Source organism: Artemia franciscana, chromosome 7 (genome assembly GCF_032884065.1).
Source record: "Artemia franciscana chromosome 7, ASM3288406v1, whole genome shotgun sequence".
Lineage (NCBI taxonomy): Eukaryota > Metazoa > Arthropoda > Branchiopoda > Anostraca > Artemiidae > Artemia > Artemia franciscana.
Genome location: NC_088869.1, coordinates 29,896,521 through 29,910,375, shown reverse-complemented (window position 1 = coordinate 29,910,375; position 13,855 = coordinate 29,896,521). Strand labels below are relative to the sequence as shown.

Here is a 13,855-nt window from a genome sequence, read left to right as displayed (position 1 = left end):
GCGAAAAATCACGAACATTTTAAAACCAGAAGATCAATAGGACTAGAAGAGCAATCTAATTTGAATGAATAATTCTGCCCTATATCCAAGGGCCGTCTTCAGTAAAATATAAATATATAGTAGAAGAAAAACTTACTACAGCATACGTCCGTTTTTAGGTTGTATGGGAGGTAAATAATATTAGAGAGCTTATAAAAATTTTAACATGGTAAACTACCATTGATTTTACGGGAGTGTTTTTTTAGTCTACGGTTAATTGTATTATTAAAAATAAAATAGGATACCCATTTCCAAAAAGTGTGTCCCTGATAAAGTTTAGTTCTATGGTGATGTAAGGTAGATCAACAAGAGGGATTACGATAGCTCTTTTAACTTGTTGAGGATAGTTTGATTTAGAATGTAAATATCTTTTATTTTGTGTGGGTTTTGTGTAAATAGTAAAATTGAGTTTTTCTAAGCTACAAGTAATTAGGACATGTAAGATAGAAATTTTATTTCTAATTTCACTTTCTAAGGTAAATAGCAAATCCTGATCATATGTGTTAAGGTGATCGAAAAAAAACCCTAAGTTCATTTTCCCTACAATTTCAATGTGAAATTATGTCATCCATGAAACGTTTCCAAAAATATGTTTCAGGAAATACAAATTTAACGCCCAATTTTCAACATGGTCTGCATAATGTTGCCCAGTAACCCAAAGGTGAGCACACACATGAGTAAACCATTGATTTGCTGGTAAAAAGAAGCACTGATTTGGAAATACAGTGAATACTTGTAAAAGAGTTTAAGCGAGGTTATTAAGACCTGGCAATCTATTCCTGCTGCTGAAACTTCTATTAGTTGATAATTTCGTTTACTTTGTTTTCTAATAATTGCTCATATACTGCTATATCAGTATTCATATACATAGAAACAATGTCAAAACTATTAATGATTGTATTTTTTGAAATATTTACGTTGTTGAGTTTTTCAACTAAATCTACCAAATTACACATGTATGATTTTTGAGAATAAAGCAAACCCTTGTTTCATCTCACTTTATTTATCTTAAAAAAAAGTCTACACACAAAATCATATGTACGTTGAATTTACTTATAATTTCAAAATCACAAATCTCCTAAACTCTAGCAAAGATAAAACTCAGTTACTCGCCAAAGAGGGATCTATCAAATACCATGCGACTGTGGTAAATATTTAATAGATAGAACTGATAAGAATTTAGAGAAACGGTTACAACAACATAAAGATGATATCATCAAAGCTCTAATTTCTAATATTGCTGCGGTTTCTTTTGATTATGCTTTAAGCAACCATGTATTTGAAAATCCAAGCGACAAAATACTTTTTGAAGAATCCACCCTTATTAGCAATGACTTAGGCCTGAAGCAGGTAGTTCGAGAAGCAATTGAAATTAGACTTAAAATTAATAATAATATTTCCTTAAATAGGGACGCTGTGCATGAACTTAATTAAAAACAATCTTAAAAATTATTTAAAAAACAGTAATTATTAACACAGAACCAGTCACAAATAGACCTTTAAGGTCAGGTGCCGAAAAAGCAAGATTAGCACTAAAAACGCGTTTTTAATTATTCTTCTTTCAGTTCAATGAATTGTCTCGTTTTATCTCACTTTATTTAACAGTCCAGGTTGAGTTTCGCTTGGTTGAATGCTGGGACTGTTAAAAAAAACAAAAACATTTTAGTTCTATCGACTGTATGTTGTTGTAAGTTTTTCTTCTTCTATTTATTTATGTTTTGCCGAAGACGGCCCTAGATCATAGGGCCGAAATATTCATTCAAATTAGACTTCCACCGTGTTGCAAAAGCAAAGGAGCGTTAACAAGCAGCAATAACTGAGATTGACTGCTGATAAAACACTTTTTGTTACTCTAATCATAAAGATGGGAAAACATGTTCTTTTAACTGGATCTCCTGGTAAGATAATTATGCTTGGCTTGGTAGTCTTAATAAGCTAGCCTACCTTAGACTAGCCTTTTAACTATAATGGATTTGAACATCTCTTGTCCAATTTACCTGCTTAAAACAGGTAAATTTGCATTTAAAAAACATAATTTAGCTATCATGGAAACGAATATATCACTTGATGGTTTTTTTTTTGTGTTGTTTCATGATTCAATAATTGCTTTTGAGGAAATCACATTTTGAGTCTTAAAATGCCTCTAGTAACCACAAATTAGAAATGTATGATTGAGGACTTCTTGATTCTGTTCTGCATCACACACATTAGGTCAAAGTTATAATATGGAGCTGTTGAATAACATCCTGCAAATCAATCATCCCTTAAAAATCTAAATATGATCTAATATACAGTAATAAAAATTGCGTTTGGTGCTAGGAAAACAACCCAAGTATCATTTTTGCAATCAGAAAGTGGCCTGGAAGATCTGGAAACAAGAAGGAATACTATTACACAGAAATATCTAGTAAAAATATGGGGGTCATATGGAACAAATCCAGTGAAACCAAGGATTGTTAAGCCAGGTCTGCATGTGTCTGTAAACAATTGTAGAAAGTGGAATCAGCTAAATTTATTTCAAAGATCTGTCCAAATATGTGCTCATTAGACCTAGAATTGAAGATCACAGATATGCTGCAAGTTCCAGACATTGAGTTACCTCCACAGTGAGGAAGCTGCAAAATTAAGTGCTCAACTGTCATGGAGAAGAAAGGAAAGCCACTAGCTTCAGGATACTGATTAAAGAGTCATTCCAAAGAAGAAAGCTACAGTACAGTTCAAGCTACCTAAACAAACACCAATTTTTTGTGATGAAGTGACAACAATAACAAAGCAGTAATGTATGTAAAAGGAAGTCTGAAAGATTGTCCTAATGTGCTAATATGCTCAGATTGAAAGAGTGCACTAGAAGCTATTAGCAACATTAATGCAAGAGAGACATGGTCAAGGGAGATAGCTAGCTGTTATAGTGAATGATGATTGAAGAGATTACAAAAAAATCAGCAGCAATACTATTTTGATGAAATTGTAACCTCTGGAAACTGGTTCACACCATGTAAAATCAGAAGGAAGTCAGAGTGAAGCTTTACAGGAAGTTATCTAGGAGAGGAGGAGCATACCCTTGTGTCTAAGGTCCAGACATGCAGATTCATATCTTGCAAAATTTTATGGAGAGGAAAGCACTTATGATTATTATGACCATGAAGAGACAGCTTGACATAATTTAATCAAGTATGATCATTACATGCACTAAATAGAACACATAGAATCATTCTTCTAGGAACAAAAGGAAAATATTCCAGTAAATCTACTTCTTGGTCAAGTGATGAACTAAATATCACAGTCATGCACTTAATGGTGCAATTCTTGTAAAAAATTGGATGGGATAAGAGGATATAGTTAAAGATATTGGGGATCATTAAATTTTCAGCTTGGGAAGTACATATTGGTAGAATATAAATAGAGGACCTGAGCAACCTTTTGACAACCTGTTTACACATAGTGTGTTTTAATTTATTCAACATCCACCTACTCTATTAAAATTTCCATTAAATAAAAATACAGTAAGTAAAATTGGTAAAATAAGGTGCTCCCTAGAAAATATTGCATAAACTTGCTGTTTTAGAGTTGCCCTGTAACTAGAACACCAATTGAGCATTTTTTTTGTTTATCATTTTTCATCTTTAAAGAAAATGTTTAATGTTTTGATTTTCCTAAGCTTTAGAAGGTAATGCCCCTCCTCTAGAGTTTTGTCAGTTTAATTAACATTTTAGTTGAGCATTCTCTCAATGTTCTCTTTAGCAGTTTTCCTCTAGAGTTGCTTGACAAGATATATTTTTTCAAAGATGATTACACAAAGGAAAAAGACATTTTTACTATTTCCAATAATAAAAGATAGGCCACAGGGAATCAGATAGTAATGGTATTACATTAGACATATTCATAATGGTGGAGCTCTCATTTCAAACTGCCACCATCTTTCAGGGCTCCAGGCATTGTTCAAAATTCCCATAAATTTGCCTTCTCAATAAACCTTTGTGACAATAGCCAAAATAACAGATACTGTTTTTGAATCACCTTCAAATGGTGATTCTTATTCACTTCACTTGTTTCTTTTTTCAAAATGCTCTTTAGAATTTGTACTTAATTTAGGATATTATTTTCTATGTTGCAGTTGCTGCAACAATCATTATTTTATCCCCTCCCCCCAAAAAAACAAATATGTTTTTATATACTCCTTATATGTGTTTGAAAAAGTTTTGACTCTGCTCAAGCTGATAACCCTGTCACTAAAACTCTTACTTATTGGATGCTTTGCCAAATTGCTTGGCATGGCTTTTCACTTGGTTTTGTACTTTTGCTGTTGTTTACATATAAGAATGATTGTGTTTTGCTTAGAGTTATATACATAGCCAATTTAAACTTTAGATTTCTATCATGTACTGTAACAGTATATATATATATATATATATATATATATATATATATATATATATATATATATATATATATATATATATATATATATATATATATATATATATATATATATATATATATATATATATATATATATATATATATATATATATATATAGAATCCGAGGATACACTTCACAAAAATATTGTTTTAAATTTGTCAAAAGTATAGTTTTATTTCAAATTCTTGGCCCACTCAGAAATAACTAAAATCTTTAGATTTTTATTGAAAAATATATTAATCTCTATGCTGAAAACATGCAAAGGTAGTTTCAGATCTTTATTTTATAATTGATTAAAAATTGTGATACTAGTTGTTATATAATTTGTAAAATTGGTCATGGTAAAATTCGGTAACTAACGTATTTTAAATAACTTACATATTTTACCAGTATCTTGCATATTTTACTGACATAATTTACGACGCTTTGCATTTTCAGAGCACAGAAGTGTGATGAAGCTGGCAGAAAAAGGATTGAATTTTATTTTGTTTTGTGTATAGCTGTTTTCCCCAGTTTAAAAGGAACTCAGCTATACACAAAACAAAATCATATTCAATGGTTTCCCTTGTTAGAACTTAGAAGTAATTACAATTTCAAAATGGTGAAATATTAGCTGAAATAAAATTACATTAGTTCTCTGAACTGTCAATGGAAGAAAGGGCTACAAGCATAACTGACATGTGACAAACAAGAAAAAAACAAAACAAAAACTAAATAGCCAAGAAAAATGAGTCTAATGTCAGCCAGCAGTAAAAAAAAGTGGAAATGATAGAGGCAGATATTTTGTCAGGGACTTCTGCACAGCTGTGTTATGTGCTCAAAAAGAAGGGAAACTAACCCCTTGAATTAACTCTTAATTGAGCAGAAGAAAGACTGAATCAAACAAACCAAAAAACGAAGCCAGAATAAATGAAAGACTATTCACCTATTAGATTAGGCAAGAATTCTCTACTTAGTGATTGACTTATCTTGTCTACTAGCCTAATTCTCATTGAAAGTGTGATCATATGATCTAAATTTAAACTGAAGAAAAATATTATTTGAACCTTTAATTCAAGTTTTTGTTAATTGGGATAAGAATATCTTCAGTATCAGTTTCAGTAAGGAGTGACCCGGCTCAATAGTAACCAAAACTCTAAGACCGGAATTTTGTTAGCAATAGCTACATCAAAAGAATTGCATTTAATGCTGATTTTAAATATATAAGTTTAATCAAGTTTAGTCTTACCCATCAAAAGTTACGAGCCTGAGAAAATTTGCCTTATTTTAGAAAATAGGGGGAAACACCCCCTAAAAGCCATTGAATCTTAACAAAAATTTACACCATCAGATTCAGCGTATCACAGAACCATACTGTAGAAGTTTCAAGCTCCTATCTAAAAAAATGCGGAATTTTGTATTTTTTGCCAGAAGGCAGATCACGGATACGTGTTTGTTTGTTTGTTTTTTTCCCCAGGGGTGATCATATCGACCCAGTGGTCCTAGAATGTTGCAAGAGGGCTCATTCTAACAGAAATAAAAAGTTGTAGTGCCCTTTTTAAGTGACCGAATAGGCCCCCTCCCACGCTAATCATTTTCCCAAAGTCATCGGATCAAAATTCTGAGATAGCCATTTTATTCAGCATAGTCAAAAAACCTTATAACTATGTCTTTGAGGACGAATTACTCCCCGATAGTACCCGTGGGAGGGGCTACAAGTTACAAACTTTGACCTGCGCTTAGATATAGTAATGGTTATTGGGAAGTGTACAGCCGTTTTCAGAGGGATTTTTTTTGGTTGGGGGGAGTTGTTGAGAAGAGGGGGATATTTGTCATGGGGGAAGACAATTTCCATGAAGGGAGCACAGGATTTTCTAGCATTATTTAAAAAAAAACAATAAAAAAATAAATATGAAAAAGTTTTTTCATCGGAAAGTAAGGAGCAGCATTAAAACGAACAAAATTTACTACGCATATGAGGGGATTCGTCCCCTCCTCAATACCCCACTCTTTACGCTTAAGTATTTTTAGTAATTTCAACTATTTATTCTACGACCTTTGTGATTAAGAGGTAATTCTTAAGGAATTGGGACAAAACTTAAGCTTTGTTGTTAAGAGCGAGGTACTGCTGAGGGGGTAAACCCCCTCATATACGTAATAAAAACATACGAATACAAAAGTTCGTTACATAAGCTAATTCGTAAGTTACATATATCTTTTACTAATAAAAACGTTTGTAAAAAATTAAATGTTCTAGTTGCCTTTTTAAGTAACGAAAAAACTGGGGGGGGGGTTACTAGGTCTCCTCCATTGCTCCTTTTTTCCCAAAATCATTCGATCAAAACTATGAGAAAGCCATTTAGACAAAAAAATAAATATGCAAATTTCGTTTTAATTATTCATCTGTGGAGAGCCAAAATCAAAACATGCATTAATTCAAAAACGTTCAGAAATTTAATAAAAAAACAAGTTTTTTTAACCGAATGTAAGGAGCAACATTAAAACTTAAAACGAACAGAAATTACTTCGTATATGAAAGGGGCCGGTCCCTCCTCAACGCCCCACTCTTTAAGCTAAAGTTTTTTACTGTTTTAAAAAGTAGAGTTGAGAGAAAGTGTCAAACTTTAGCGTAAAGAGCGAGGCGTTGAGGAGGGACCAGCCCCTTTCATATACGAAGCAATTTCTGTTCGTTTTAAGTTTTAATGTCGCTCCTTACTTTCAGTTAAAAAAACTTGTTTTTTTATTTATCTCCTTTTAAAGCAAGGTCTCTAGTTATGGATTTATTTTTATATTTCAATTACCATCGCAAAAGAATCTGGGAAGCCATTTGCTTCAAATAATAAAGTTGTCTCATCAACAATAATTACTTGATGTGGATGTTCAACAATATGGAGGGCCAAAATAGAATCAATATCCTCATTTTATTTTAAATTTTACATATCAGAGAAATCTTGTATGCATAGCATCTTTTCCGAGGGGGCCGGCGTTTACCCCCCTCCCTAATTTCTCCTTAAATAATTTTGTATTTTCATTAGAATGGAAATTGGAATTTCTGCTATCCTGTTTAAGTTCCACTCCCTATTTTCCCCTTAAATAATTCCAGAATTTCATTACAATAGAAATAGGAATTTCTGCTATCCTGTTTAATTTAGGTGCAATAGTATTGCATTACCTATAGTAAATACCCACAAGGATTCAATACATTAATATTTGTTCATTTATTTTTTCCCAATTACACTTCATGTGGAAGGGGTTGTTGAAAATGCTTGAAGGGAGCTCTGTCAATTGGAAATCGATGGTTCCATTGCCCTTTTCTAAGATTTAGCCTGCTTTTCTACGAATTGCTACCGAATGAGTTGTTACTGACTACAGTGTCTAAAAAAATTCATCTTCTTGTTAAATGGCCCTAGTGGTTCAAAAATTTTGAAAGAATCTCAGATAAACACAGAATTAGCTCTAAGGGAGTGACGATTGGAGGGTGGAGGTAGGAATTGATGTAGAATCCTCAGGGCCGTGTCCAGGATTTTCGTTTTGGGGTGGGGGCTTTGGATCAGACACGGTCACCTGAATCAAAATCTAAGTCTGAAGGAGAGGAGATAGATTTGCAAGCAAATCCTGTTGAAGACAGTCTTAATGACTGTGAAAGTGACTGAATGTTCTGCTCTTATGATCCAGTGCTTAGTTAATCAAAGTCATCAAAGTGTAACAAACCTCTTTTTAATTATATTCAATATGAAACATAACATGTATGTGTTATGAGGAATATGGCTGAATTTGGCTATTTAAATATGCAAGGCTGCTAGAGTGACATTGCTTAGGTTTCAATTTAGAAACAACAACTAATATGATTTTACTCCCAAATAATGGTAAATTTAATTAATTTGTTTTTATTTTTTTATTCATTTTCTTTTTCACACAATGGATGTCTGAAATCAAGCACTGTCCAATATCTGAGGTATTACTCTAGGGATAAGATTACCAAAGGTATAAACTTGAGAGTTAATTAAATTGATGAAACTATATATGACCTTATTTTACCAATTTTACTTACCGAGTTTTTATTTTACAGTAATTTTACATCGCTACCCACCAAAATATTATAAAATATGAGTATGTATTTGCTGATAAATGCCAACACGTGAACAACAAAGGTATTTAGACTACACTGACTTTCTATTTATTAATAAAATTGAAACTTAGAAGTAATAAACAAAGAACAAAACTTACTACAAAAAGGCTTAAACTGTCTTTTCTCGTGTCTTACTTGAGAGTGCTATTTTTTTAATGCTATTATATATTTTATTTTATTCTCTAACAACAAAGAAAAAAAAAACAAATTCAAAGCTACTTTAGTTAGCACAATGTTCTACCGCAGTAGACCCACCCTTAAAAATATGTTTTTGTTGGTAAATACAATACAAAATTATTAAAGTTATGCACAATTTTGTTAATATTATTTAGCAAAATCATTTATAATAGCACGCAATGACAACTAAATATCAAACTTTTTTTTTACACGCCCCCTTTCTGTGTTTGCCACAAACCTTTTGAGATTAAAAATACTTAGTGGAAATAATTGAGAACATTAATCTTTCTATTTTCTTGCATTTTGCTCCAATGGGTGTCAATTTTTGAGCGATCAGTACTAATTGAAAATCCAATGTGCAAGAACTTGTTGGTTTCAAACCATTATAGGTGTCGGTAAAACAACAGTAATCAAGCAAGTCATTCAAAAGCTAAAAGAAAACAACGAAGAAGTTAGCGGATTTTTCACTGAAGAAGTCCGACATGCTGGAGACAGAATTGGCTTTGATATAGTAACTGTGAGTGGTCAGAGAGGAGTCTTGTCTAGAACAAAGTCAGTAAGCATAACCATATGGGAGACTTTAATTTTACCAACTCTTTATTAAGTTTGATGTCTATTCTGCTTTACTTACATTTTATTATTTTTTTAGTAGTAAATTTTTGAAATACCAAGAACACTAAAAATAAAATATGATTCTTTAATTTGGTTAAGTGGAATTTTATACAATCATATACTAATAATACTACTACTCACAACCCTCCGTACCACAAAGCTGCCTGAGCAGCATTATTAGGCACGCTCCTTCTCCATCCCAGTCTATTTATGGTCCGTCTTTTTACACCCTCCGAGGAAGTTCTCACTTCCCTGAAATCTTTCCTTATGATATTCTGCCACCCTGTTTGGGGATTCAATTCAATTCAATTTATTAATATAATACGCATAACAAATAAAATACAATGGGTCACCACGGAGACACAGAGCTCGTGATTCTGGTGGCCCCGTCAATGTTTATAACATAAACAATATTAGTTGAAGATCCGATACCCAAGTCCACGGCCCACCACACAAAGCAGAAAGACAAAATAAAAATCACAATAACAAAAAAATCAAGCAAACAATTTATCAATTTATTATTCTTATTCCTTAGAACTTGTCCTAGCTATATCAAACTTTCTCGCATTATAGCCCTAAAAAGCAGGATTGAGCCACATTTTTCTTAGATGCAATATTTGCACTTAGTGGGCACTAACCTTAAAAATTACGAACGTGTGCGAAAAATCAGATGTAAATAAGAGAATAAATATTTTATGGTTTCTGTAGCTAAAGGCAGACACTCTCAGTAATTGGCGGCAGATGGTGTGAAAAAAAAACAGAGGCTGAATGATTAAAATTATGCAAGAATTATAACCCTTACATCTTATTTCCAAATAGGAACTGAAAAAATATATGTCATTGAACAGCAATAAACCTAAGATATATTTTAATATATTTATGTTCAAGGTTTTTCTATATTAAACATATCAAATTATTAGTTAGGCAAATTGACTTACCTACAGGCGAACAATTTTTACCAATTAGGCTATTCTTTTTGATGTATTTATCCCATTAGTTGACTATTGAAATACCAATAATTTTTTTTCTTCGAACTCGGAAACATCATTTTTCTTGGTTGATTTTGGCATATTCTCGCTTTTCTATGATTGACCTATATTTGTTCAATATCAACAAACAGGTGTACCCCCGTAATACTTGTCTATATTTGGGTTGTACTACTGTTTCTATCCACATCTCGTGTATACTGAAACATTTATACTTTTATACTGAAACAGTGTACATTTATGCTGAAACTGATGCTTTTGGTACTTAAAGAAATGAATCTACTTTATCACTCAATAAAACAGCTTTCCCTTACTTTTGAATCTTACAAAATTGCCACCATACCAAAAAGTTCCAAGGCTATTATTTTTTCTATGATATAGATTGTAGCCACTTCAATAAGACAAGCTGCCTTAGCGTTTCTATATGACATTATAATTTCTTTTATAATGACCCATGTGATAAAGCCAAATTCTTCATTTCACTCAAGAGACTTGTAACTGAAAGCTAAATTGTGGTTGTTATAGCATCCCCCCTCCTCGTTGAGAATGTTGAGAATGATACAGTTGAGAATGATACAGGAGCTCAACTTTAGTTAATTTTCGAATTCAATAGCTTGAAATTGGAATTATGCACCTTGGTCAAAAAGTATCAAAGTCAAAAATAGGCCACTAGCAAAAAGGGTCTTTTACCTCTTTCAGGAAAGGAATAGAACATTGGATGATGAAATTTTTCAAGTGAAGTTTTATTTCCAATCTCTTGGAATTGAATTAAAGGGAAATGAGCTTTTAATCCAGAAAAGATTACAAAAATTCAGACTTGCATTTTTTGCCCCCTTTTACCTTAATGAAATAAAAAAACGAGGTTTTTTAACTGCAAGTAAGGAGCGACATTAAAACTTAAAACGAACAGAAATTATTCCGTATATGAAAAGGGTTCTCCCCTCCGCAACTCCCCACTCTTTACGCTAAAGTTTGACTCTTTGTCACAACTCTGCTTTTTAAAACAATAAAAAAAACTTGAGCGTAAAGAGGGAGGCGTTGCGGAGGGGACAGCCCTTTTCATACACGGAATAATTTCTGTTCCTTTTAAGTTTTAATGTCGCTCCTTACTTGCAGTTAAAACACCTTGTTTTTTTCTATTTAATTTCTGAACGTTTTTGAATTAATGCATGTTTTGATTTTGGCTCACTGCACATAAATAATTAAAACGAAATTTGTATATTATTTTTCTCTTTTGCTGAATGGCATTCTCATAGTTTTGATGTGGCGATTTTCATAAAAAAGGGGTGAGGGAGGAGGCCTAGTTGCCCTCCAATTTTCGGTTACTTAAAAATACAACTAGATTTATTTTTGTACGAACGTTTTTGTCAGTAATAAACATACGTACCTTAAGAATTAACTTACATAACGAACTTCAGTATTTGTGTATTTTATTACGTATATGAGGGGGTTTTCCCCCTCGTCAATACCTCGCTCTTTACTCTAAAGCTTGAATTTTATCCCAAATCCTTAAGAATGACCCCTGAATCACAAAGGCCGTGGAATAATTAGTTGAAATTACTAAAAATACTGTAGGGTAAAGAGCAAGGTATTATGGAGGAGATGAACCCTCTTATATACGTAATATCTTATGTTCGTTTTAAGTTTTAATGCTACTCGTTACTACCTGGTGAAAAAAATTATTGATTTTCTCATTTTTTTAAATAATGCTAGAAAATCCTGCGCCCCCTTCATGGAAATTCGCTTCCCTCGTGATAAACTGTTCCATGGAAAGATACTCCCACGTAATCTCCTCCCCCGAACCAACCTCATCCCAACGCGAAAAAGTCTAACTAAAAACGTGTGTGCACTTCATAATAACCATTACTACATGTAAACAATGGTCAAAGTTTGTAACTTGCAGCCCCTCCCGGTGATTTTTGGGGATTAAGTCGTCCCTAAAGAGATAGTTCTTAGAGTTTCGACCAAGCTGAACAGAATGGATATCTCAAAATTTTGATCCGGTGATTTCTGGGAAAAACTGAGCGTGTTAGGGGGTCTAGATGCCCTCCAATTTTTTGGTCACTTAAAAATGGCGCTAGAAATTTTAATTTCCGTTAAAATGAGCCCTCTCGCGACATTCTAGGACCACTGTGTCGATACGATGACCCCTGGAAAAAAAATAAAACAAATAAACACGCATCCGTGATCAGTCTTCTGGCAAAAAATTCAAAATTCCACATTCTTTTGCAGTAGGATTATCCTATACAGTAGGATTCTCGGATACGCTGAATCTAATGGTGTGATTTTCGTTAAGATTGTATGACTTTTAGGGGGTGTTTCCCCCTATTTTCTATAAAAAGGTAAATTTTCTTAGGCTCGTAACCTCTGATGGGTAAGACTAAACTTGATGAAACTCATATATCTAAAATCAGCATTAAAATGTGATTCTTTTCATGTAACCAATGGTATCAAAATTCTGTTTTTTAGAGTTTTGGTTACTATTGAACCGGGTCGCTCCTTATTACAGTTCGTTATCGCGAACCGTTTTACTAGGGTGCAAATGGGATAATGAATAATATATTTTTTATATTCCGTTTCCATTTGTGGCTCTCATAGACATAGGTTAATAGGAGAGAAAAATATTTTAGAAATCAAATTTTTAAAATTTCTCTTTTTATTCTCTTTTCCTTAGGGAGAGGTTCTTCTGCAAGTGCAATTTCGAGTGATTTTGGGTACGTTGATAAGCAAGGTTTTCTTAGCATTTTGGTACAAAAAACATTTCTTTTATTCAAATGCTGAATCAAAACTGCATTCTTATTGGCTTAATACGAATGTTTTTCTTTAAATCCACTAGAGGTAATCGTTTGGTGCATATCTTAAGTAATAGATATCAAGGTAATTTCTATTCAAAGATGATAAAGATTTTCAGTAGAAAGACATAGGGGCATACGGTTCCAACTTTCAGGTAGGACGAGACTCCAAAAAAGTCCTTTTTATATCACTTTCGTTTAATTTTTTTTTCATTAAACCCCTTCCCTGTTGCGGAAATTGCTGCAAGATATTTTTGGGTGTCCTTTAAACCCTCCCCCTTTAAAGTAGTTGCTTCAAAACCGTCGTTTTCAGATTTGAGGGAAAATTAAACTTCATGGATACTCCAAGCATACATATATATATATATATATATATATATATATATATATATATATATATATATATATATATATATAGTTTTTATAATTGAGCAATAATTGTGTATTTATGTATGTTCGTATTTTTTCTCGAAAAAGGCTCCATATTTTTTCGGGAAAATTTGTATCGTGGAACATTCTGACCTAAAAAAACGATCTAGATAGGTCGGAAGGTTGAAAAAGTTCGTTAAGAGCCTTAATTTGTGAAAAATAAATAAATTGACATTGCTTCGATAATCAAATATCTTTGAAAATACTTTAGTATAAAAAGATATTAAATTACATAAAAAGTAAAACACTGGGAATTCCAAAAATATATTTTAACAAGGGATTACAATAGTT

General features: G+C 32.5%; 1 protein-coding gene across 1 annotated transcript in view; it reads left to right on the top strand.

Annotated features, from left to right (window-relative positions):
- Nucleotides 1-1,778: 1,778 nt before the first annotated feature.
- The window catches only part of LOC136029138 (nucleoside-triphosphatase THEP1-like), a 37,174-nt gene continuing 25,097 nt past the window's right edge, over nt 1,779-13,855 (top strand). Inside the window, exons 1-2 of the mRNA XM_065707229.1 lie at nt 1,779-1,937; nt 9,135-9,297. Coding sequence (XP_065563301.1) covers nt 1,904-1,937; nt 9,135-9,297 — 197 coding nt within the window. The 5' untranslated portion in view covers nt 1,779-1,903. The remainder of the gene's footprint in view (nt 1,938-9,134; nt 9,298-13,855) is intronic.